At 34.1% G+C, this 27,500-nt stretch overlaps 1 protein-coding gene across 4 annotated transcripts in view; it reads right to left on the bottom strand.

The window, feature by feature from the left end:
• The window catches only part of LOC145292912 (recombining binding protein suppressor of hairless-like), a 438,485-nt gene that overhangs the window by 350,647 nt on the left and 60,338 nt on the right, over positions 1–27,500 (bottom strand). For 2 of the 4 annotated variants that reach the window (XM_080139060.1, XM_080139062.1), the window contains exon 1: positions 19,479–23,188. The exons of the other annotated variants lie outside the window; for them this stretch is intronic. In XM_080139060.1, the coding sequence (XP_079995186.1) occupies positions 19,479–19,505 (27 nt within the window). In that variant the 5' untranslated portion in view covers positions 19,506–23,188. Of the gene's footprint in view, positions 1–19,478; positions 23,189–27,500 lie in introns of those variants that run through there. 4 annotated transcript variants of the gene reach the window in all.

Genomic DNA, 27,500 nt, shown 5'->3' with positions numbered 1-27,500 from the left:
GATCTAGCTAATTTGCATATTCTTTTAAACATTCATTTTGATTAATTCCCTCTTAGTTTTTTTCGGTTTTTTAATCTTTAACTATTAAGTGTAATTATATTCATGCAGATATTCTACATATATATATATATATATATATATATATATTTTGTGTACAGAAAGTTGTTAGTTGAGACAGGTCATTGGTACCGTCGGTTTCAAGCCCGATAATAAGGCCCGTTTAAGGTATCCTTATCGAGCTCTCTTCAGCCAATATTCGAATATTGGCTGAAGAGAGCTCGATAAGGATACCTTAAACGGGCCTTATTATCGGGCTTGAAACCGACGGTACCAATGACCTGTCTCAACTAACAACTTTCTGTACACAAAATATAAGTACGCTCTTAAAATTTGGATTTTCTTTTTAATTGAGCACTCTGCTGGAATTCTTTTTCCAAAAAAACTAATCATATATATATATATATATATATATATATGTTTAAAATATTTTACCTACCAAATTCCTCCGTCAGTTTTTGGTCTACATACATGAAACTTAATATATAGGGTATTCAAATCCATACGAAACTTTATATTTAGCTTTTGGCCGGGGAAAATTGGTGCAAAAGTGTGAAAATTAAAAAAAATGGAACTTGCCAGGTGAAGGTCGAACGACGGCATTACGAATATGTCGTCTGAAGGGTCGAGCTTCAAAACAATAATGATCTTGTGAAAATCCGTCGCCTCTGTTGAAAGTTTTAGGCAGACATGCAAACATACATTTATATATTGGTAGCTCAAATTTTCGACCCAAACCGATTAAAAATTTTGCCTATCTCTGAATACCCTTTATGTCAAATTTCAAATGTTTAGACTAGAAATTGTCTGAGTAATTTGGTAGAGGCCGCAGAGGTAAATTTTTTTTTAACTTTGACCCCTATTATGACTTCTTAACATTTATTGCTTTAGGTTCAAATCAAGTTATTAAATTAGATCCATGTTCAAGGAACGTATATCTAAAATTTCAACTGTTTATACCCAAAATTGGTGGAGGAGTTTGGTAGAGTTCTCAAAGGTCAAATCGTTGAACTTTGACCCCTTAACAGCCAAATTTCTGGCCGAAAATGGATTAAAGATTTTTCCAAATCTCAATACCCTGTATATCAAATTTCAAGTCTGTAGACTGAAAATTTACAGAGATATTGCGTAGGGAAATGTACACAGACACACACAGACATTTTCACAGATATATATATATATATATATATATATATATATATATATATATACATACAGTCATATTTTAGAAAAAAAGATTCTAGCAAAGTATTCTATTATAGGAAAAATTCCAAGAATAAAACGACTCCCTATTTGAAACCGATGGTACAGATGACGCATGTAAACTTTCTGAAAAAAAGTATAATATATATATATATATATATATATATATATATATATATATATATATATATATATATATTAGAATGTATGCCCTGATGAAAATGGGTCGACCATTTGAATTTTAAATGTTTATTTTAAAAAATATCTATCTGAATAAGTTTTATATTGTTATTTAATAAAAAGTTTTGTAATATTTGTTTTTCTAAAGTTTTCAAATTAACCTTACCAAATAATGTTTACAAAGACGTGACCAAACTCCTATTTATCTTTTTTATTAGTAAATAATCGTTAAATAATCTATCAAAATAGAGCACTATTTTCTGATCAATTGACTTTAAAAAAAAACCATTAAATGACAACGCGGATTATAAGTGCATTTGACTGCCTTCATTTTCCGCATAATTTCCTTTCTTGTCAATTTCATTCATCCTAAAAATGTAAGAAAACAAACTTCTAAAATTCACATGGAAATACAGCTAGATTGTGGATTGTGTATTTATCCGCATAAAAGACATACAAGCCTCCCAAAAACTCCCAAAAGAAACATGATCCTGAGAAGCTAAAACTAATCCAAAATAAATTCCTCCCACATTTTTTCAGGGGAAGAGAGGAGAGGCGTGAGTGAGAAGATTTTTAAAATTTATTTTTTTCAGTTTAAAAAAAAAAAAGGATCGTTTAAGAAAGCAACAGCAAATAAAAAAATAAATTTATAAAAAAGAGTTCAATCAATTTCATTTTATATTTATTTTATTTTTACAAAGAAGTCACCACTTATCAAGGCCCAGTGGCTACTCGAGGATAAGGGTTAAAGAATGTACAGATGTCAAAAGCACAATATAGTAATCGTTAGACGTGTAAATTTGGTAAATTGGATTACTTGAGGGGAAATGCTCATCAAGAACTTGTTTACGTTAGACTCAGTCAGCTGGAAAGCAGGCAAATGGAAGACAGTTCCACAGGCGTATAGTTCTAAGAAAGAAACTTTGTTCATGGAATCTACGTTTAGGTTTAGGCACAGATAAAGAGTGGGGGTAATTATTGATAGTGTTTTCAGCTAGACGAGTGTTTCTCGTAAATGTTTGGCAAGGGGAGACCATAGATTGGAGCTCAGCCGAACACTTGCCATGAAAATAACGATAAAACAGAGACAAGCTCGCAACTCTTCTGTGAGAAAGAGATTGCAGGGAAGAGAAAAGGGCATCTCTTACTAGGCTACGAAGTCTATTTTTAACTCTGTCAAGGCAGGATATGTCTTTCTAGCAGCTCCTGCCCAGAAGTGGCAACAGTACATTATTGGACGTACCCGGCTCTTATACAGGTAGAGAATTGCATCAGCAGTGAGATATTTAATGGAGCGGTGGAAGGATCTCACCATTTTTCCAACGACCTTCACAATGGATTTGATGTATGTGTTCCATTTCAGATCAGGAGTAAAGATCAAGCCCAGAAGCTTGTCAAAACATGGAGCCTCCCCAAGACAAGAGCCATTCATTTCAATTGATGCCAAATATAATTATGCAATCAATATATGAACATGACCATCACCTGATGTTTTGTTGTGCTCTATTTTTTTTTTCTTATGGAAATCGCTTCAGACAAGGCGTAAAGCCACTTGATGTAAAGAGCTAACAAGAACGAAAGATAATTACAGAAATAGGAGATGCGTATTGGCTTTTATCTTTAAAAACACCAAGGCTATATGCAGGAGGGAAACAGTCAACAGGAAAAGACTTCCACAAGTCTGCAATTCTTTGGAAGATGCTATTGGAATAGGAAAAAACTCCTAGAAGTGTTTTGGAGATAGACCCCAATAATCAGATATATTCTGAAACTACATTACATGTTTAAGTTTGAACAAAGATGGTACAATTATATCCTGACATTCATAGAATGAAAATATTTTTAAGCACAGCAGCAATATATAATAGAAGGAAGCATACAACTTTTTTTTTAATGCAAATCGCTTCAGACAAGGCATGAAGCCACTTGATGTAAGAAGCTTACAAGAACAAAAGATGATTATCACAAAGACAGAAAATTCCTATTGGCCTTAGTCTTGAAAAGACAAAGGCGGTAGGAGGAAAACAGTCAGCAGGAAGAGAGTTCCACAAACTTGTATATCTTGAAAAGAAACTACTTGAAGAGGAAACTGCATTATAAGGTATCAAAACAGCAAATTGATGGAGACCACTAGACCAACAAATCAAATGAGCTGCAACAAAGGTAGCAGGGCATAGCACAGACAATTTTGAAGAACACGTGCCATAACAGTAATAATTGTGGCAGCTGGTCCAAAAGTAATGTTGTGAAACTGCAGTACATCACCGCCCCCCCCCAGCTGTTTTCATTGATTATTTATACAATATATTTTATGCTGTACTCCCTCCATTAAAAATAACAAATTATGCTTCGTCAGTGTTTGCACTTATAACTATATTCATATAAAATAACACTTAAATCGATGGTTAAAAAAAAAAGAAATCAGAAATAAAGAAAATGTCTTAAATGGAAAGTTTTAAAAAAAATGAAATAAGAAAAACGTCTCAATCGGTATAGAAAGAAAGTAAAAAAATAAATAAAACTACAGAAATTGTCTCATGTCATCGTGATTTTTCAAAATTCATTGAAAATAGTGGGGGATGGTCTGAATTGCTATTTGCTTTCCTCTAAACACTTGAAATGATTTTGTTTGGCCGTTGTTTGTTTGTTTGTTTTTTTACTCACTAATTTTTATATGATGGGAAGAATATATATTTATATAGTAATAAATACACGTTGAGCTTTATTATAAAGTAGAGTATGTCTAAATAACTAGCTTATTTCTATAAATGGAAACAAATTCACGGCTTTAAAAGAAGTAGTTGGGACAGTATAAACACCAATTACATGAGTGAGCAGATATGAGTAGGACAGCCATGATAGATTTTTTTTTTTTTTAAATCATGTTTTATATAAATGGTTTTCAACCCTTATTTTTTTTTAAACTCATTTTTACCCCCAAAACAAGTCATATTGCCACTTAAATGTAAGTGGGCTACTATTTGGGACTGTGTCTAGCAGGTGACTGAGGGGAGTTGAACAGTGAGATGTCTGGAACATCTATGGAAGCAATAAACAGGGAAGGAATTTCAAAGTTCAGCAGCTCAAGGGAAAAAAGTATTAGAGTAGAAAGTTTTTGAGATCTAGGGACCTCAACAGTAAAAGCGTGTGATTTTTCTTTTTGTCAGGTTAGTTGGAAGTATGCATGTCGAGGGGGCACTGGTGCTGCGAGTTCATCAGTGCACATTCCATAGAAATACTTGTAAAACAGACACAGAGGTTGTGACATTGTAGCGATGGGATAGGGGCTGGAGCTTGGATGACAGTGCGGGACCTATTAGATTGGAGACTCTTTTTTGGGTCATGTCTAAAAGTGAAAGAATAATGGCAGACGCTCAAGCCCAGACGTCGTAACAAGATTCCATGCATGAGTGAATTGTGGCTTTGTAAGGATATAGGATGCTATCTGGTGTGAGTAATTTTTTTTTTTTTTTTTTTGCATGGTAGAGAGAACTCATATTTTTTACAGCAGCCTTGGCAACGACCTCAATGTATTTGTTCCAATTCATATTGCCTGTGAATGTTAAGCCGAGGAGTTTGAAAGACGTGCTCTTAGCTATGGTGTTATTTGTCATGGCAATCGGTGGTTGAGAAGATGTTTTGTAGTTGTTAAAGGAAAGAAGTTTAATCTTGGAATTAAATGTTACCATCCACTTACGGCCCCATTCCACTACCGACTGAAGGTTGTTTTCTAATGTTTCTGTCATTGCCTTGGATAGGTGTACATTCATTTTACCCTCATGTCTATTATAGAGCATAGTGTCATCAGCAAATCTGTGACACAACTTTATTAGGAAGATCATTTATGAATATCAGGAATAATAAAGGTCAAAGGATCAACCCTTGTGACAACTAGAGTCATCGAGGACAACTTGGATTTTTCTCTTGTCTACAAAGGATCTGATTATGTTGAGTATTTATCCAGAAATACCATAGGATTTAATTTTCGTAAGAAGCCTGTAACAAGGCCGTGGGTATATCAAAGACTACAGTTCTAGTTTCCCCGGTTTTATCTAGTGCATAGTACATGCGCTCAGAGATGACTGTTAAAATATCTGCAATAGAACGAGCTTGCCTAAGTCTATGGTCAGAAAGAAATTTAGCATTTATAAGATGGCGGACTAGTGCTTGATTGAGTAAAGATTAAAAAATTTTCAAAGAGAGGCAGGAGACTGCCATTATATATCAAAATGATATTTCTCCTTCACTTTAAAAAAATATCCAACTCAAAATGTACATTCATACTAACAATGATAACTAATACTAACATAACTTTTAATGCAAACACTAGCAATTTGGTTGTTTTGTTTTACGGCATATCAACCTTTTCGGGACTATTTAATGTTGAATCTAGTCATTTTGGTAAAGGTTTTTATGTTTCAAGTTCTTTACATCTTCAAATTCATGGTGTCTGGTTGTTTTGTAGAGGAAAATTGTTGCTTTATTTCCAGTTTGGCAGAACATGAATAAGTTATGAAAAGGGAAAAGAGAGAGAAAAAAAAACAATAACAAAGTTTGGTGCATTTCAGGTCAGGAAACCGGTATCTTCAGACAGCCTGATCTGGTAGCACCAGACAAACGCTAGTGGAGAGAAAATCCAACATGACTTTAGTAACAATAGATGATGCACACTGTTTTTGTAGCCCTGGATCCAGTTTGTGCCTGCTGATCTCTGGTGCCAATCACCAAAGTTTAGCAACGTTGAGCCTGACAAATACTAAATTGGGTGACCACCTGGGAATATCAGGTGCTTTATGTGTTCTTAGGTATATGGGTATGTATAATACCTCCGGGAACTAAATGGCCTTGCCTTGCATAGTTCCAGGTCACCACTGTCCAAGGTATAGCACCTATTAACCTCCATCTGATATTCAAGAATGTTACCATATGGAGTAGATGAAGTTCCTTAGATAGATTGCCTGCACCACGGCTAAGAAACGGAAACTGGATAGAAAGAGTCCATTATCCCTGTAAAGCAATCTTCTAGTGATGAGACCACAAACAAAATGCTCGCTTTCAATTTATCATAAGCCAGCACGGAAGTAGTAAAGCCTAAAAAACTGTCATGAGAAGTGTTCAATCAAAATAATCAATGGGAAGCGCTTTTTCATGTTAGTATGCAACCTGATATAATTGTACCTATTTACTATGCCTCCCCACGGGACAGAGTTAGACACCAGGGTCGTTTTTTAACGTGGAGAAAAGGTACAAAAATAAAAATTGTCTCAGTCGTGAAGGATTTCTCCTCCACCGAAAGAGAACAAGAAATAGAAGTGCAGCATCTGAAGAACAGATACTACACTTTGATCTTGTCCCGAGAAATATAACAAAATATTTTAGTAGGTTCTTACTAAGACTCTCACCTCACAAACCCTAACCTCTGCCTTTGTATCACATTTCTATAAAACAGATTCTATCACATTTCACTTGTTAGATACAATTTGTTTATTGATCAGAGCAATTTTTTTTTCTTTTTAGAGTTAAAAAATTTTTACACTTAAAAATTTGAACAGATTAGTAAGCAAAAAAATAAAGTTTTTAATTCTTTGAATTTTCCAATTCATCCCTTTAAAACCTAAACTCACGAGGCACCACTGTTCAGAATGAAAGATTAACAAACACTGCTATTAGTAATTAATGAGATGAGATTTAATTCAATCCATGTTGAAGAAAGCTCAGGAACTAAAGAGAAAGTTTAATGTGAGGAGAAAGGTATGGAGGTTGAATGAAGAATACGTGGACTGCATATTTAAAGATCAAGAGAATGATTTAAAAGATCCACTTCAGGTTATGTTGCAGAACAGAAGAATTTGAAGGATACACTGTGGAAGATAACAGACCAAACTTGTGGATTAGGTTCTGAAAGTGGCTGAGAGAATACCTGAGCAGCAAATAAGTCAGATAAACAGACATGAAACGCAGTTTGGTTTTATACTTCAGAGAAAAGTATCACTGATGCTATATTTATCCCAAGACAATGCCAGAGAAGTACCTTGGTAAGAAAAAGTACCTGTATTTTGTTTTTTTGTACATTTGGAGAAACCTTTGGATTGAATGAATTTTTGAAATCTGTGTACATATAATTCAATGCTTTTCAGAACATGATTATATTTAAAATATTAACTATCTCATAATTCAGTATATTACAAAACTTATATGAAAGCTCTGTTCGACATAACCTGTTAACCATTGCGCTAACGTTTATGTTTTATATGTAGCATTTAAGCATATCCTGGAGATTCATAAGATCTGGTTTATTCATAAATAAATTGTAATCTCCTGGGAATATCACAATTGTTTTGGTTCTTTAACTTCAACATTTTCTTATATATATATATATATATATATATATATATATATATGGTAGCTTCCTTCAGTCTTGACAGACTATGGATACGAACTGTAAGGATGCCTGTGCATGGAATTTTTGTGGTAAGAGTTGCGCAATCTCCAACCACATGTCTCCCGAGCTGGCGTTGTTAAATATTAATGGCAAGCGGAGGTTCAGGACGACTGGAAACAACGCCAAGATAAATGGAGAGCACATACAGCACCTATCACCCATTTGGTACTAGCTAAGCTCAACGTTGCTTAACTTTGGTAATTTAACCAGAACCGGCGTGTCAATGTGCTAATGCCATATATATATATATATATATATATACACATATATGGAATTAGCACGTTGACACACACACCCCACTTATCTAGATGTGTGCATGCATGTGAAGAAAGTACGCTAACACTTGAAAAAGATTATTTAAGTAGTACAACAGGAAATAGTGGTCTTCAATAGTTTATTCATATTTTCCATGAGTCAAAGTAAAATGCATATTTGATGGCGCCTGTTGCAGTCGTGATAAGAGACTGTGAAGTAGACAAGACACGTGCGCACATGCGTGCATCACTTGACATGCAAGACAAACTAAAAATAGTGGTGCCTTCAGATACCTCAACCTGAAAACCAACTTTTGTTTCCATCAGAACACATAACACTTACCAGTACGAGCTCGTGCGTCCTAAATCGCTACAAAGCCACCATTCACGCCTACACGGAGCATTGTTGCCACATTTCAGCTGGTGCCCTGACCACTCTTGGACAGGGAGCAAAAAAATAAAGAAAAGTCTAGCTGTCTACTAAGCTTCAGGCCTTGTCTTGCAATACTGGATCCCTGTGCTTGCTTTGCAAGTACTTCTACAGTACGTATTCCAAGGCACTTACTACACTTGTTCCCTCGACTAACATGACTAGCAGCAAAAGCCCACCCCTTCACTATATTGTTTCTTTGATACCAAAAACTTTCTACTCTAATAGTTTCTTTCTTCAAACAGCTTGCCTGTGGAATCGCCTCCCTGCTCTCTTGACTGTACCAATATATAGAAATTTGAATGTAATGTGAACAAACATCTTGTTGCACAACTCCCCACTTAAAATGATACCTTAAATCTGACCCCTAATCACAGTAGCTTCTTTGTGTCCAAGTGGCAATATGACTTGTTTGAAAGCGAAAAAAAATAACTAAATAAAATAAACAAACAAACAAAAAAAGCATTCAAGGTTTCTATTTAGACATCACAACTTCTTAACACAAACACACACTTCAGATATAAGAGAAAGTATAAGCACCTGTTGGACGTGACAGCAAATTGTTTTTACGTGTCGACTATAAAACAAAATCTCAAATCAACAATTTTTTTCAACCAATTACAAAAAATATTCACTCCTGGAATCGTGTGCATAATATAAAAACCAAAACAAAGCGATTTTCTTCCAGAAATATCACAGTGCACTTTAGGTTATTTCAGACCGAAAGGCCCTAGGCAAGTAGCACATACATACTGAAAGACTTTCACGAACTAGTAAACAAAGCGATAGAATATACACCCTGATAAAAGAATGCTCATATACAGTTCACACAACTCTTTCACTCACAAAACAAGCACACTAATGTACACAAACCTCTACAATGCCTATTCCACTTATAAACATGCAACTCATGGAATATCAGCTGAATCTCTTACAGACAATACTTTTTTTTCATCTGGAACGTTCCCTGACTCTTTAACTCACATTCATTGCTAACACTTTATTTGAAAAAAATAATTCTTTTTGTACGAATAAATTTTTGTTAGTCTTTCTTTTAATAATCTTCTATCTTCAGTATTGATGACACCAAGTACGATTTCTTTAACACATCTGATTATCCAACGACTCCCAAAAATCAATTGGATTATAATAGGTGATGCATAATATAATGCAATCTGACAGTGGATTTGCTGCTGTTCGGCTAAGGTATGGTTCGGTAGAGTTCAGGGCGGTTTCTCCTCCTAAGGTTTACCCATTTCCTAAAAGGAGGGTTAGTTTATTGCTAATTGCGTAAGGAATGCCGACAGAACTGTTCAGACATTTTTTGTTGACCAGAGCACGCTTATCCTAATACACTGGCTTATCAAAACCACAGCTGACCTTGTGTTGAACTTTCTGGTAAAGAGTTAAACAACATGCATTGTATAGAACAAGACTCACTTTCACTATCAAGCAATTAATTGTTATGCAGGGGTAAAGTGCAACACATGTCAGATGTAATGAATATGAATACATCCGGGTTCTTCCTCACAAGAATATAATTGGCTGATGTAACCTGTAAATATGGAAAGGTAGTGCAGCCTTGGGAGAGATGTCAAAAGATACACCGAAAGCCTAAAGTTTAAGTATATTACTAATTACGACTACAAACAACCATTCATTAAGGCGACTTACAAGATTGTATTACTTGATTAAGTAGCCAAGACCACTCAGCTATTTCAAACGAATATATCCAGTTTTTAAGACATATCAGATACTAATTTGATCATAAGTGTTTTCTCTTACATTGGTTGCTTTTCTAAGTTTTGAGAGTCCAGGTTTTGATTTTTTGGAGAATCAGATTGAATAATAATGTTTAAATAGTGACATTACATAAGCATAGTTTATTGAAACATACTTTAGGAATTGCTGCAAATTGTGAGTTTTAAAAATTTATTTAGAACGTATTCAGTTATTTTCCTATTGAAATTGTAGATTCAGGGGAAAATGAACTCTTTGCACCAAAACTTTTTCCCCCCATTTATGACTAATTTTCATGTAATGTTTCAATCCATGCAAGTACCAGCAAATTTTCATGTAATGTTTCAATTTATGCAAAATACCAGCAAATTCATAGCTTCGCTATAAATACTCATTTGCTAGTATATTTCCTCTGATGAAAAAAACGTATTTCTTTGAAACTCCACAGATTAAGGAAATTTAAAGATTTTTTTAATATTTATTGAGTATCCTGTCGAACAATAAATTTATGTAAAGAATAATTTACAATCTTAAATTGTGTTCTTTATACATATTGTGTATTTAGGCAGCATGTTTTCATTCAGGCAAGTATTGTTGAATAGCTCAGAGTGTTTTTGCTTAATAAGTTTGTTTTGCTTTGTTTTTTTTTGTAATTTTTCAATTTTTCGAATTGTCATTCTTATTTCTCGGTCCAATCTGTGCAAGAAAGTTCCATAGTCATCTTCATCCATCAATTTTTTTCTTTTGGTTGTTTTTTTTTTTTTTTTGCAAGTATTTTCGACTGAGTTTCATCAGTTGTCTACAAGCAGTTTTTGATTACTGTTCGTTTAAAATCTGGATGCTTTTATATGTTTAAGTTAAAATTATATTTAAATTTCTTGAACTAGTGAAGCGTCTCGTGTGTAAAAAAAAAAAAGAAAATGATTTTTAACGTGTTAAGAACGTGGCTAAAATAAACGTACGATGGTTTGAAAGATGCATAATATATATATATATATATATATATATATATATATATATATATATGAGAGAGGAAGTAAATATGAGGTAAACAAAATTAATATGAGGTCATTATACTGAATTATACATCGAATCGATCGGCAACTTTTTTTTATCGGGGCCATACTGTAAAATTTAATCACGAACGTTGAATTTAGCCAAGAAATGTGTAGAATAATGTACGTACCCTCTAATGTATAATCCAATTGGTCATTATTTGGTGTCAACCCTCCCTTTACCCTCTTGTGTCGATTAAGAGATTATATATAAAGTTGATATAATCTCTGAAACGATCGTACACAATTCTAAGTCGTTACTATTTTGAATTCTTGGAACATATATAATTGACCTTATATTAATTTCGTCTACTTCCAATATACTAGGTTGATAACAAAGTTCTTGTGGAATTTTTAATTTTGATTTCAAATGATGTATTTTCAAATAAGTTATAATACCTTTATTTCATATATCATTTTAAAGAGCGTTTTTCACTCTATCTTATCGTTTAAATTACAATCATTTTATAGCAATTGTCTCTTTTTCAGAACGTTGAATACAAGATGAAAAAAGGAAATCGCACAATTTTCTTATTTCAATTCAAGCTAGGCCGAAAAGTTGCTTGCTATATCAACGAAGTGTTTGGCCCAGGAATCACTACTGAAAACATAGCACAATGGTGGTTTAAGAAATTTTGTGGCGGCGACGAGAGTCTTGAAGATGATGAGCGTAGTGGTCGGCCATCGGATGTTGACAACAATCAATTAAGAGTCTTAGACGAAGCCAATCCATGCACAAACGTTCAAGAACTTGCTTCTGAATTAAACATACCGCATGATTTCCAACCACTTGAGAGATTAGAAAGACAAGAAAACTTGATAAATAGGTGGCTCACGAATTGAACGACAACCAAAAGAAACGTCATTATGAAGTGTTATCTTTCCTTCTTTTACATAACAAGAAGGACTCGTTTCTCGGTCGGGTTGTGACTTGCGATGAAAAGTGGGTCCTTTAAGATTATCGGCAATGCTCAGCTCAGTAGTTAGATGCCGACAAATCTCTATGGACACTTCTCAAAGCCAGAGTTGCACCAAAAGAAGGTCATGCTGACTATTTGGTGATCTGCGACCGGTCTCATCCATTAATTTTTTGAATGCAGGTGAAATCATTACGGCAGAAAAGTACTGTCAACAAATGGATGAAATGCATCAGAAACTCATTCTGACAACACCCAGCATTAGTTAACAAAAATGCAATTCTCCTCCACAATGCCCAACCACACATTGCTAAACCAACCTTGCAAAAGTTAAACGAACTGGGCTACAAAATCGCCTCATCCACCATACTCTCTAGACCTTTTAACTACCGACTACCACTTTTTCAAGCTCCTCGACAACTTTATTGACTTCTTCACCACCAGAACGCAAGATTTTTACGTTAGTAGAGATATGTTCATCTGAATTTAAAAGTTAAAAATCGCAAGAACTTTGTCAACCTGATACTTTATTTTAGCTCTAGGAGATTTAACTCCTCTTTTATAGAGCTGATTATATATGTATTTTGAATGACTGGTCGTAATTTTTATACTTTCCCACCATTATAAGGCTTTGTTAAATAGGTTCTATCTATAGTTCTCCGGTTCTTGCTTCAGATTATTATTTCTTATATGTTTACTAAAATATGATTTACGTAACAAAAAAAAAAAAAAAAAAAAAAAAAAAATGCTATTTGGTAGTAATGTCGAACATATTTCACGTGACTGAAATAGGATCAAGCCTCTTTTTTTTCTATCAAATTTTTGAACGAGTCAGTATAAAGATTTTAAGGCGTGTTTTACAACTACTGATAAGTGAACTTTTTTTTTTTAATGTCCTAAACAATGGCCGGGCTTTTCTGACGGAGGTTTGTGAAATGTTTTTACAATGATTTCCCACCGGCAAACGACGAAACCATCTGTTGTCGAGAGGGAAAAAAAAAATAAAAACAAATATGCCATTCACCCAACGATGGACAATGTCTCTTTTTTTTTTGTTGTTTTTTTTTTGTTTTTTTTCCACAATAAAAACGAAGATTTTTTTTAATTGGAAAAAAGACAACGAAAAAGGCCCTAATTCGATTCGTCGAAAGTACAATTTTTTTTATTCAAAACAAGAGCAGGCCGACGTTTAGGACATTGAATTCCACAATCCCCCCCACCCACCTTTTTTTTCTTTTTTTTTTTTTTCACGTTAATCTCATCGATTGCAAACTTAACTTTCAGATAAAAAAAAAAAAAAAAAAAAAAAAAAAAATGACATATCATCAGGGATCAGGTTTCAATTACAAAGTTCTACCAAATTGAATATGTACTTTATGACTATCACCGAGGAACATATTGCGACTCTCACGCGACCGGTGTTTATTCCCATCTTAAAAAAAAAAAAAAAAAAAAATTTAATTCAATTTAATTTGTTTCTTTTTCTACCCTTAAAGTTTTTAATCGATGAGATTAACGTGAAAAGGGGAAAATGTGTAAATTGTTGAATTTAGAGGGGGGGGGGGTCAATTTCCTAAACGTCCGCCCAAAATCATTTTTTTACCATTGAATTTTACCAAGTACTCTATTGTCTGTTATCAGGGGAAAGAGTCGAAACTATCGAAAGAGAAGGCATATGAACTAAAAAAAAAAAAAAAAAAAAAAAAAAAAAGGCATCATTATCGACAGTCTGACAGATCTTGCCTACATTGTGTGACATCATTTTTAAGTTAACAGCCCTTTTTCCGTAGTCTCGATAGAGTACTTGGTAAAATTCAGTTGTAAAATCACACCCATCTGGAGGTTGAAAGTTCAATCCTCAATGAAGGCGACATCCAAAATTGCGAATTAGTTTAGACTTGTACTCAAGTCATGGTTGATGGAATGAAAGCATGCTATCTCCGTGGATTCCGTTCGAAACTGTGCAGATTCCCAACTTGGACAAGATCACGGCTATCTCGGTGGCCATGACAAAATACACCCTAAGGTCAGATGACCGGGACCGCTCTCTCTCTCTCTCTCTCTCTCTCTCTCTCTTTGCTAGAAACTTCGAAAAGATGTTTGTAAACGACTTTTCTTTTTCCTTGCTACAGAGGTTTCGAAAAATAATTTTCAATAAAAAAAAAAAAAAAAAAAAAAAAACATTTTTAAAATGACACCTTTTTCTGTTTCTTCCATTTCTAAAAACGAGGAGTTTAATCAACAGAGAATATCCGAATGATTCAATTAAGAGAGGAAGGGGGGGAGGTAAACTTCTGCCAAAAAAAACGGATGGACAAAAAAGACATATATATATATATATATATATATATATATATATATATATATATATAAAGAATCATACGAAATGTTTTTGGTTATCCTCAAGTTTCGCGTGGCTTTGTTTATTTTCGTTTTCAGCTGACTGTTCTGCTTCACGGTGAATGCTATGGAAAAGTCCCTTCTGATTAATGTTTACCAATTTTAAAATAAGCAAACAAACTGCCATTTTTCACAATGACAGAATTTTTCTAAACTGATAAACATTAACCAGAAAGAACTTTTCCAGGGCATTCATTACGAACAGAACGGTCAGCAGAAAACGAGAGTAAACAAAGACACGCGGAATTTGAAGATAGCACTGTTTTTTGTTGTTTGTTTTATATTTTGTTTGTTTGTTTGTTTCACACACACACACACACACACACACACACACAGTTAGAAAAATACATAACACAGAAAAGCTAATCAGTAATCACCGCAACAAGAGACACTAACAATGAGGAAGACAAGAGAACGGAGAGGTAAAGGATAAGACGAGAAAAGAAAAATGGGAAGAGAAACAGCTACACGGACGATTCATAAGAATGATAAAAGATGAGACCCACGAAAACATCTGGACATGGCTACGAGAAGGACATCTAAAGAGACAAACTGAATCTCTAATAACAGCTGCATAAGATAACGCGATTAGAACCAACTACATCAAAGCTAAGATAGACAAGACACAAGAAAACAGCAAATGCAGACCCTGTGAACAAAGGGACGAAACGATAACCAACATAAGCGAATGCAGCAAACTCAGCCAAGAAGAATAGACGTGACCAGGTGGGGAAAGCAATACATTGGAAACTATACAAACAACTGCATTTTGAATATCTAGATAAATGGTACAAGAACAAACCAGTAGCAGTATTTGAAAGTGGAAACCATAAAATCCTATGGAACATTGATGTACAAACAGATAAACCTATCCAAGCAAGGAGACCAGATGTAATAATAGTTAACAAGGAAAAGTTCTGCCAAATCGTAGATTTTGCCATTCCAGCAGACCAAAGGGTGGATATTATTTTATATAAGTGTGTCATCATACGAAGCAGTTAAACCAACCTGTCATAAAAACATAATTCATCTTCCATGTAATGATAGTCGATTACACGTCATTGGCAGTTGTAGTCGTAGTACGATTTAATTGTATTCATTCGTTGTCCCAGTGTACTGTATCCACACAGAAATTAAATACAATAAAACACTCACACAGAAACAGTGGGAACTTTCTTTGTAACGGAATGTTTTTTTAATGTCAAATGAAATTATTTAAAATCAAGACAGTTTCCAACGTAGACCACAATTTAAATTTAAAAATAACAATAAGGTGAAGGGCAGAAATTTTTGGCTACGATTAAAGTGTAATATCTATTATTTATAAAGGGTTGAGTGCCTGGGGACACTTTTTTTTTTATTAGTATTTATTTTGGTCCCACTCTGTATTTCCATGAAATTGTCCCAATCCAGCGTACACCTTTTTGGTGGGTGGGGGCTGAATTATCCCAGCACCTTCACCACACACACATTAAAATCTAATTATGTGTTTAGCTTTTCCCCTGTGGGGTGGCAAATAAATTTCAGACCAAAAATAATTATATGATAAAAAAAAAAAAAAATTAAAAAAGTTGTTGATGTACAAACAGATAAACTTTTCCCCTGTGAGAGGTGGCAAATAAATTTTGATTTGTTATTTTATAGCATTATCATCATCATTTGAACGAGAGAAACGTATTTTCATTTGTTACAACTTTACAATCAGCAACAATGCAAACCTGGATTGTCTAACGACTTTTTATTTCATTCAGTCATTTCACCCCACCCCCACCTTCTCCTTGTTTATTCTTAGCAACATAATTGTGACATCACAGAAATAAAGAAAGTAAAAAAAAAAAAATTTTAACTTCAAAACAAATACAATTTTAAAGTTTTAATTTATATATATATATATATATATATATATATATATATATATATATATATATATATATATATATATATATATAAAATGTAGAAATGTTAATCTCTACACAAAAAAAAGTTCCCCCCTTCAGTAAATCGTATTTAAAGCTATCTTAAATAAACTATTAATACTGACGCTTCTGTAGTTTACGAACAGAGATGGCATTTTCAAGTTATATCTGTATGATTGAATTGTTAGGTGAAAGTACAGAACAATTAACAAAGACCTCCCTCCCTCGCCACATAAAATAATGAGTTTCTAAATAACGTTATTATTTCAGAACGATCCGTAACTATAGAAAAACTAAGATTTCATGAACGGACATTATTTGCTGATTTTGAAGTTTTTTCGTTTCTTTTTTTGTTTGTTTGTTTTTTTAATCACAATTTCCTTTAATCAATAATTTAATAACTACATTCATACGGTAGTAATATAATCTAATTATTACGGTATATATGATGGTTATTAAATTACAAATTAAACTAAACTGTGATAAAATTATAACTAATTTGGTTAACATAATATTGTTTCAAAGCTAACAACTTTAACATAAGTTTTTATAGCAAACTACATTTTACTCAAAACTAAGTAAAATGTAAATAAAGAGTTTGGGTAAAGCCGCAGTTTAGTGGCCTGAATAATGCGAAAAAAAAACGAATATAGACGTTAAATATTATTTATATTTTTATTAAATGAGAAACCGTTTCGGGTTAAAATCTATTTAGTATTACGCTTGTAATACAAAGAACACGCTTGAAATGTGGGTGCACTCACTGTGTGCTGTCTGTGCAGCCTGTGCACTTGCACTGCAGAGAGTGGTCTTGGTCTGGTCCGCGCTATTTTTTAAAGCGTATTTCCACGTTTAATTAAAGTTTTATGGGTTTTTTTTTATTCAATTGTAAGGTTAAAGTACAGAATAAGTACAAAACACCCTCTCCATGTTAAGAATAGCTTTTTAAATAATAACGTTATTATTTCAGCACGGATCACTCTCTGCATGAGTATCGAAATGTGTACAGATGTTGAAATAATCGCTAACTTTCATTTGTATAAAGACGCCATTGTATTTCATATTGATTATTTCAGCATGTATAGACATTTCAAACGTGTTCTTAAGGTTACAAGTGTGATACTAAGTATCACACTTGTAATCACTGATACTCGATAGATTTTTTACTCGAAATTATTCCTTGTTTTAACTAATATTTAACAAAAACAATATTTATCGCCTGTACACAATCGCATTATATTTAGACCACTAAACTGCGGTTTTACCGAAGTTTGTCATAAAAAAAAAAGAAAAAAAAAGAATGAAGAGTCTCCTAAATATTTCACCACAATTAACTAATTGTTTAGTCTTTATGGAGTTATCATAAAATGACACAAAACCGACGATGGTGATAATAATATTGTCACAGTCGTCCGTTGAACAAAGGAAAACGTGAGGGGAGCCGTGGGAAAAGTTCTCACGGTCTTCCATAGCGACGACGATGACGACAAAAAAAAAAAAAAAAAAAAAAACTTTGCGGAAGTTCTTTGGGCGATGTCGCAAAAACAAACATTTTAAAGAATGTCGAAAGCTTTTTACGCCTAGATACAACAAAAATAATTAGACGATAAATACAGGAAAAATATGTTTCGAATTAAAAATAAAAACTTAGACCCAAAATATGAAAGTCCAACAAAATAAATGTTTCAAGTTAAACAGCAAACCTAAATAAGAGAAACAAAAATATGTCAATTTTTTTTTTTTTAATTTTTTTTTTTTTAATTTTTGGGGAGAAAATAATGTTTTTTTTGTATTTCACATATTTGCTATTGCTTTATTTGTGTGTCATGGAGCAACAACCATTAAACAAAAAACAACAATATATATATATATATATATATATTAAATAAAAAGTAAATAAAAAAAATCAATCACGTTATGTACAAGGAACTCGATTTTTATGGTACTTATGGACCCTGCTATTGTTTTCAAGTCGAATTCAATCTTTGCAGTATCTTTTGTTTATTAACTTGTTAGGTGAAAGTACAGAACAACTAAAAACGGGCCAAGATCAAAGTGTAGTATCTGTTCTTCGCTACACTTCAATTTCTTGTTCTCTGTCAGTGGAGGAGAAATACTTCACGACTAAGACAATTTATTTTTTGTTCCTTTTCTCTACATTAAAAAACGACCCTGATGTCTAACTGTCTCATGAGGGAGGGGGGGCATTGTAAATAGGAACGTTATTTCAGTATGGTCTGTATTCTGCACAAGTACCTTTTATTTTACTTACTACAACTATACAAGACGTGATCTTCTTGGCTCGGACCAAAGAGCCGTATCTGTTCTTACTACACTTCATGTTTCCTGTTCTCGGTCACCAAAGAAGAAATCCTTCTAAACTGAGGCAATTCGGAGTTATGTTTTTGTTCCAAACTAGAGTGCATACGGACATGTGTAATTGCATCTTATTTGAGGGGGGGGGTATTAAAATCATTTAATTATTGTCAATACGCGATATATTTTTTTTACATTTTAGGACTTTTGCAATTTAAGGATTGTGCTGAAATAATAACCTTATTTAGAAACTCATTTTTAACATGGGCTTTTGTTAACTATTATGCGATTTCACCTAACAATTTGATAAACTAAAGATACCTTAAAATTAAATTTAACTTGAAAATCCTATCTAAAAAGTAGCATGGAATGGTCCGTAAGCTGCAGAAGAAAAAATGTATATTATTATTTTTTTTAAATTAGCAAAAAATAATTTTTAATGGTAAAAAAATTTCCAAATAAAGTTAAAGTAAAAAAACAAAAACAAAAAATACGATGAGAAACACTTAAATTTTCTTGTGTACTTTTGTTTTGTTTGTTTTTTGTCTAATAATAATGTTGATCTTACCTGTGTAAACATGGATTGGTCATTCATAACCAATTTTTAGTTAGTCCACAATACGAGAAAAAAAAATAAATATATATTTGTTGTTGTTAAATTCCAAACTTGCAAATTTACTCCAGGGTGTGTGTTTTTTTGTTAAATCAACTTTCCGGCACTTACTACAAAATAGTAATAATAATAGTAGTAGTAGTAGTGGTGGTAGTAGTAGTCGCAATAACAGTTTGAGGCGGTGGTGGTTACTTCACTTAAAAGATCCTTGTTGGAGTTTTTGCTTTCTTTTTCCTCTTCTCAATTTTGACCAAATGACCTCCTCTTCCCTCGCCCATCTCGTCAAAGACCCCAAAAAGGAGTAATATTATAATATTATATAGTATAGTGTATAATAATTACACACAGTGTTTCAGTGGCGTGGGGGGATTTTTTTCCTGTATTTTTTTGTTTTGTTTTTATTTATTTATTTTTTTTTTTTGGTTTCCACCCAGTGCGTAAGAATTGCCCCGACTGTCGTGTCGTTGTCGTCAAGAGTTTTTTCTATTTTTTTTTTTTTTTTTTTGAAACACTACTAACCTACTTGTGAAGCAAGGGACGTGAAAATGGACACTCGTGGGAAAGAGCATTTGCGTCTGACATCGTGTGAACAATAACCAATGGTTGTTCTCATTAACAGGTCTTCTTCTCTCACATCCTCATCAGTAGAAAAGAAGAAGGAAGGAAGACGAACAAGGCGGCAAAATAGAAATTTACAACCACCAACAACGGTAAAAAAAAAAAAAAAATCGACACGCACGCACACAGGCAGGCAAAGAATCGTTGGTGCTTGTACAGATTAGTGATGCTTTAAAACCAACGCATTTCAGGTGAAAACATTGTTACGTACTTACGCGTCATGTAGAAATTAGTATAGATTCCAAAAATTACGAAAAATGACCCAGTAGAAAAATAATTGCAAAGTACACTTTATCGAATTGTCGAGTTTTATGGTTTAATGTAGAAGAACTGTGTGACCAATTCTGTATAGTATAACAAACTGATTTATATCCCTCGATTTTAAAGAATCCACTATTTTTTAACACAAAATGTCAGAACGTAATTGTTAATGAGTTTATTGTTGTTAAAAATACAGCACATCTACTAGATCATTTTCCATAATTTTTGGAATTTATACTAATTTCGAGATGGCACGTAAATGCGTTGGTTTAAAATATCACTACAAACACCGATTTTTTTTTTTTTTTTTTTTAATCAGTGTGTAGAATTACACAGTTCGTATGCACTTTCCACCAGAGTTAGATGGAGCAAGGTCGGTTTTTAATGTGGGGAAAATCCAGCCCAATGATACTGATGTAGATATTTACTTCTTTCCCTTGGCATGAAGATGCGACACAAGGTCGGAAAGAAGGGCGAGTCAATCCAGCACCTCTATAGGAGGGGGCACTCTGGCCTTTTAAAAATTGCCTAGGCAATCCTGTTGGAGGGGCGCCTAAAGCCAGTAAGCAACAAATTTACTCCGCCCAAAAGACGCAAGGTTCTGGTAGGGTGAACCTCCTAAGACTACCCAAAACAACACATCAGCCCGACAGATGCAAGATCATTCCCTACTCAAAAATAAGCAAGACTGTCAGACTGTTCTCGATTGGTATGAATATCAGAACATGGCCATTTTCAAGTCTAATGTAAACAAGTTCTGTTGAGCCGTCCTCTTAAATAAGGAAATACTACCCAAGTTCCACCATTACTGATTGGTGATCGTCATGGTATTGTCTCACCGGCCACCAGACACTCATCAACCCTGATCCCTCAAGTGGCCTTCGGGCCTTGATAAGTAGTGCCCCCCCCCGTAGTAAAAAAAAAAAGGGTCACAAATTTCTGTCTTCCGAGAAAGTTAAGTCACATGATATTTTTCAAGTGTAATGCCAAAAACGAAAAACGTAATATAAAGATTGCCTCTGTCCAGAAGAATTTCTTCACCGAGGACAAATAAAAGGAGTGTAGTATCAGATAGTTGTCACACTTTACTCTCAGCCAAAAAGCGAATAAATTATCCAGTTATTTTGCTTATTTCCTATTTTTATTTTAACTTTAAAAATAGTTAAAAATCTAAGGGCAATAATTAAAGTTGATTTTTAGAGGTATTTGGGTCTGTTTTTACAGAATATCACGTTTAAAATTGTCGCCGACCATTTTAAATGTAATATTCCTTCAAAACAAACCTGGATATTCTAAAAATGCAATTTTAAATAATTTTTTTTTTTTTTTTTAAATAATTCATGTCATTTTTGGAAAAAAAAAATCATTTTCTATATATTAAAAAAAATTTTTTTTAATTGAACAATTTACGTGATTTTTGGAATATGATATTTTCTTTCCGTGACGGGTATAAACATAAGATTTTTCGTTGGGAAATTCGACAAAAATATTGATTTATCTACTGATTCGTGATTTATTTACATTAAAAAATAATACCTAATTAACGATATAAGCATCTTAAATTCCGTAATTATTGGTTGAGTAAAAGATGCTACGTGTTATTTAGCGACAGGGAGTAAAGTAACGTACTCCTTATTAACTTTTTACTCGCAGCTAATAATTACAAAACTTAAAAGGCCCATAACTTCTCTTGAATCTATTTTTAACGCAAATAGGTCACAGATGTGTAGGTAACCCAGAATAAATTGTTTTCGATTAATTTCCGAAATTATTTTAAAAGGAAATACAGTTATGATGCCAGTCGTAACGTTTATCTAAAAGTCTTAGGTTAACACTAAATTATGAACACCGTTTATTATTTGTTAACAAATATATCGTACATCTTTAAAGACAGCGTGAACGAGGATCACCCCGGCCTCGTCGTATTTATAGTTAGTTACAGTTATATTATATAGTCGTAGTTATAGGGAGAAAAAAAAAAGGACAAGAAAGAGGGTTGGGGAGAAATGGGAAGAAAAGAGAGAGGGTGCGCATTAATTGCCTTATATGGAATGAGCAGGTGTTCCCTTCTCTTAAAAGATACCAGCATGACCGGCAACAACCTGCATATTATGCGTATTGCAATTGGTCGACGCAGGAACCACAACATCGAGAGTGAACAACCGCCAGATGAGGGTAGGGTAAGGTGGTTGCATTATGACGGAAGAAAAAGGAGGGGAGAGGCCGATTCGTTTGTGTCCTCATGAATTGAAATTATTGAGGAAATTAAATTATGAATACTGAACAGAAATATATGAACGAGGTGAGACAGACGAGATAGGTTAGGTGTGTACGGATTTCTGTTCACTATTTATTTTTACTTTTTAGCAATTAGTAAATACTTGCTTCCCCGCGAGAGCAAAGTTGGACACAACAATTTAATGTAGGCAGAAAAAAAGCGGAGGAGGGGCATTCTGCATTGATACAAAAATTTAAATTGCCTCAGTCTAGAAGGATTTCTCTTTCACTAACCGAGGATAGAAATGATGAAATTTAACATCGAAACAAAGACTACACTTTGCTCCCTAAAAGAGTTGAAGAATTTTTTTTTTAGTTACTCACTTACAAACCGATTATGACTGATATTAAAACAATATTATCTTAACGAATTTTTATAACAATCTGGTTCAATAATTTAATGACCAAAGAATACCATTACGTAATTTGGTGCTAATGCAAATGCACTGAATGCAGAGAGTGATCCGCGCTATTTTTTAAATCGTATTTCCACGTTTAATTAACGTTTATATGTATTTTTATTCAATTGTATGGTTAAAGTACAGAATACGCTCAAAACACCCTCCCCTCCCCATGTTAAGAATGGCTTTTTAAATAATAACCTTATTATTTTAGCACGGATCACTCTCTGCAGGAGTATCCGTAATTTTGACGATATTTGGCTCTTTGAACTAAATTTTTATAAAAGTAAAACTAATTTTAAGATAGTTTTTAATGGCAGTCATCTTAAAGTTGAAAGTTCAAGATAGACAGCAAAAGAAAACAAGTGAAGCATGCATAGTCCCCCGTGAGTGCACAGTGAACGAGGCATAAAAAAATGACTAAATTCAGCATTACCCCCCCCCCCATTTTAGCCCCAAAAGTCTCCAGGGGATGTCAAATCCTGGTGAAAATGAACAAACGGTACAGTTTTAGGTCTTAATATATGTAAATTTGAGTTTTGCACCATGCAAAAAAAGAAATGACTAAGGCTATCGTTTGTCCCCCCTCCCCCCGATTTAGCCCCAAAAGTTCCCAAGGCTTTAACATATTTAAATTTAAGTTCAACACCATGCAAAACTGCTAAATAGACATACAGAAAATTTTGGACAAATATGGTAAAATAGTCCCAAAAATGGAGTGTTTTTATTAGCCCTAAAAGAGCCCCTAGAGCACACTCAAGAGTTATAGCAAAGTATAGACAAACAAAATTATATAGAAATCAGTTAGTCACAACTTTTCAGGAAGTTTTATAAAAATCCAAGACATCATTTTTTTTTTTTTTTTAATAAACACAAAAGTGTCAATTTTAGCCATTTTAACCTGAAAGGCACCCCTCGGAGGGCAACCGGCGTCTTCCCGGAAAATGCGTTCTGTTACATTGTTACTCATGTTACTCATGTTTAATGTTTGTGCTAAATTTCAAAAAATTACATTTCCAGTTGTTGAGGAACGTGCAGACAGACGAACGGACGAACGGAAAAGGGTAAATTTATAGGTCCACTCTCCTTTTGTCCGGGGGAGGGGGGGGACAAAAAAGGTTTTTGTGACAAACTGCTAATTTGTATTAATAAACCTTATTTGTGTAGATTAAACACTCTTAGCAAAATCCCCCACTCCCAAAAATCACATTCTATTTTTTTTTAACCGATTACGTGTGAACATTCTGAAAACCTTGCCAGAAAAAGAGAAAAAAAAAACATGGTAAAAAAATACATATTTTAGAATTTAGAGTGGAGGATCCATAAATTTAACGTAAAAGAATAATCCTCCATTTCTGGGTCATTCTAATTTTTTAGGGTTGTTAACTAATCCACTAACCCCAAGTCCGATTGGCAAAGTCATTAAATCACACATAATCACAAAAAAGTAGACCCATCCGCTTAAAACACACACACACACACACACACACACAAAAAAAAAAAAAAAAAAAGTGCAGTAAGCGTATACATAAATATATCAAGTCCACATTTCCACAGCGAAATAAGTATTAACTCATTTTTTTTTTTTTTTTAATGAAAATTCTCCAGACAAACCATAAAAAACGCTTGATGTAAGGACATCATTAGGGTCAAAAACTAACTAAGAGAACACTGGGACACGCTGACAATTGTTTGGTAAGCTAGCTTTTTGTCGATAAATAAATGCTGTATCCCTGGCCATTCATAGCGAAACGGTTGTAACACGCATGGAAAAATATCAGAAGCTGCAGGATGACTAGTGTGCGAAGATATTAGCAGCAGCAGTAGCCGGGGGGGGGGGTAAGGCACATATGCAAATTAGGAATGGAGCACGAGAAGAAAATGAAAAAAAGGATATCACGTGGTCGAGAGAAGAAAACATGCAGTTGAAAAAGATGGACGTGTAAAGTTAAAGATAAGAAATGTCTGTCTACGACCGGCGTGTAGTAGAGCAGAAAGAAAAATAATTTCCGGGTGAGATGGACATGTGGCCTAACTTTAATCTGGTGTCGAGATGGGGAGAAAGAAAAACGGTAATAAACGATTTTGTGTTAAAAAAGAACGAAAAGCCGAGTCGAATTTATTTATTTTTGTTCGGCAGTTCCTTTTTGACGGTGCCGGGCGGCGTGGGGGTCCGAGAGTGGTTTGAACTGTAACGAACACAGTTCGAGCGTAACGGTTCCGTTACAAGGTGAACACGAGATACAGTAATATCCTATCAAGAAGCAATCAAAATGGAAACTGACGTATTTATTTTGTTGCTAACATAAGTTTCTACATATTTATCTTGATTCTACTCAGATGTATCATGGCCTGCACGCAGTTAACAATCCAGGCTTGAGTGCATATGCGTCAAGTAAAAACTCAATCTAACGCATGATAATGAGCGTACATTAAAAAAAAAAAATGTTTTTTAATAGGTCCCCCCTGTAATTGCTACATGTACTTCAACTAGTTTTTATCATAAGTAATGATTTTTAGGGGGGTTTTTCTTGTTTTTTTTTTACCTGTTGGTTGGTTGCTTGGTTGTTTTTGTTTTACGGCATATCAACCCTTTTCGGGTTATTTAATGCTGAATCCAAAGATTTTGAAGAAAAATTTTTTTTTTAATAGAATATATTTGTTGTTTTCACGTCGGTTTCTATTTAACCCATAGTTGGGACCCTAACAGGTACTACCACTCCGGGTCAGAGTGGACCTGGGAGCAATGGTAATTAAAGGGTGGCTCCACACTCCCCAAAGCCCACAAGCTGGGACCCTCACCACTGGATATAGTTTAAGGTCATATCCAGGACCCCATTGAGGGACTTTTACCCTCTGCAGGGGGGGGGGGTCGGCGTATTCTAATGCCCCACCGACCAGGCCGTTTTTTACCTGTAAGAACAGTTAAGAAATCAATAATTCTTATTTTATTTATTGATTTTTTTTTTATTTGATAGTTTTGATGTTTAATAAATGATATGATTATTGTTGAAAAGGAATCATTACTATTGAAAAGGTTATTTTTCCGTAATGCAAGAACAAGCAGGAAGAGGTTTTCTTTTTTTTGTTTTACCATTATTAACCATTTTCGGGTTATTTAATGCCGATTCCAGTAATTTTATAGAAAAAAGGTTTTATGCTTCAAGTCCTTTATATCTTCAAATATTTATTCATGGTGTTTGGTTTGGTTGTTTTGTTTTATGACATATCCAACCTTTTCGCATTCAATCAATTTGGCAAAAGTTTTCATGCTTCAAGTTGTTTATATCTCCAAATATTTATTTATAGAGTTGTTTTGCAAAAAAAAAAAAAAAAAATTGTTTTTGGCTTTGCAGAACATGATTGAGTTTTGCAAACAGAAAAGACAAAACAAAACAATACCATCAATGTTTGATGCATTTGAGTTATGAAACTGATATCTTCAGACAGTCTGATTTGGTAGCACCAGACAACAATAAGAGGAGATTATGGCGTCAGGAATTGTTGCATTGAGCAAAGATGTCATATCGCCTTTTAATGGAGAAAGTGATGAGAGTTGGGTGGATAAAGAAAGTGAAATTACTGGCTGAGCTACAAAAAAGTGCAAGAATTTTCCTGCATGGAGATGCGTTTACTCTCTATCTTGAGATGAGCAATAAAGACCAATTCGATGCAGAACAGATCAGAATGAGACTAGTGACAGTATTCAGCGAAGGATCTTTTGAAGATCGGCTGGACTAGAAGGATACCTAGGAAGAGGGCAAACCAAACTTGCTTTCATTACAGATTTCCCAGACGATGTATCTGTGGTACTATAATGCTTACCTCACATAGAGTATGGACGTCAACAGACTAATACCAACTTCAGTACGGCATAATCACGTTGACACACCGGTTCCCACTGGATCACCAAAGTTAAGCAACATTGAACCTGGTCAGTACTAAATGGGTGACCATTTGGGATTTTCAGGTGCTGTATGTGCTCTCCGCTTATCTCGGCATTGTTTCCAGTCGTCATGGACTTCTCCTTGCCACTGGACTCAAACAGCGCCACCCTTGCCTCACAATTACACGCACTACTGCCCCGACAGGGGTATCCTTTGCCTTTCAAGATTGAACGGAAGAAAACAATTTGAAACACTTGGTGCTTTGGATGTCGAGGACCATAGTTAATTTTACAGAACTACTTAGGGCCAAAGTAACGTGCTGCAATTGTGAAAAATTTGGGTACACTGCAAGGTACTGTCCTTACGCCAATACAATCAAAACATCAGCTGAACTAACAGGATACCTAGAAAGATGGCTGGATCATACAGCCAAACTTGCTTTCATTACGAGATTACCAGACGACATACCTGTGGCCCTACAAGAATTTCATTTTTGACAGCAAAGAGAATTTTGGAGCTAAGATTTGTCGGTG

Source organism: Euprymna scolopes, chromosome 14 (genome assembly GCF_053919585.1).
Source record: "Euprymna scolopes isolate OS-2025 chromosome 14, ASM5391958v1, whole genome shotgun sequence".
NCBI lineage: Eukaryota > Metazoa > Mollusca > Cephalopoda > Sepiida > Sepiolidae > Euprymna > Euprymna scolopes.
The sequence above is the reverse complement of the archived record's forward strand: the minus strand, read 5'-3'. Positions and strand labels throughout refer to the sequence as shown.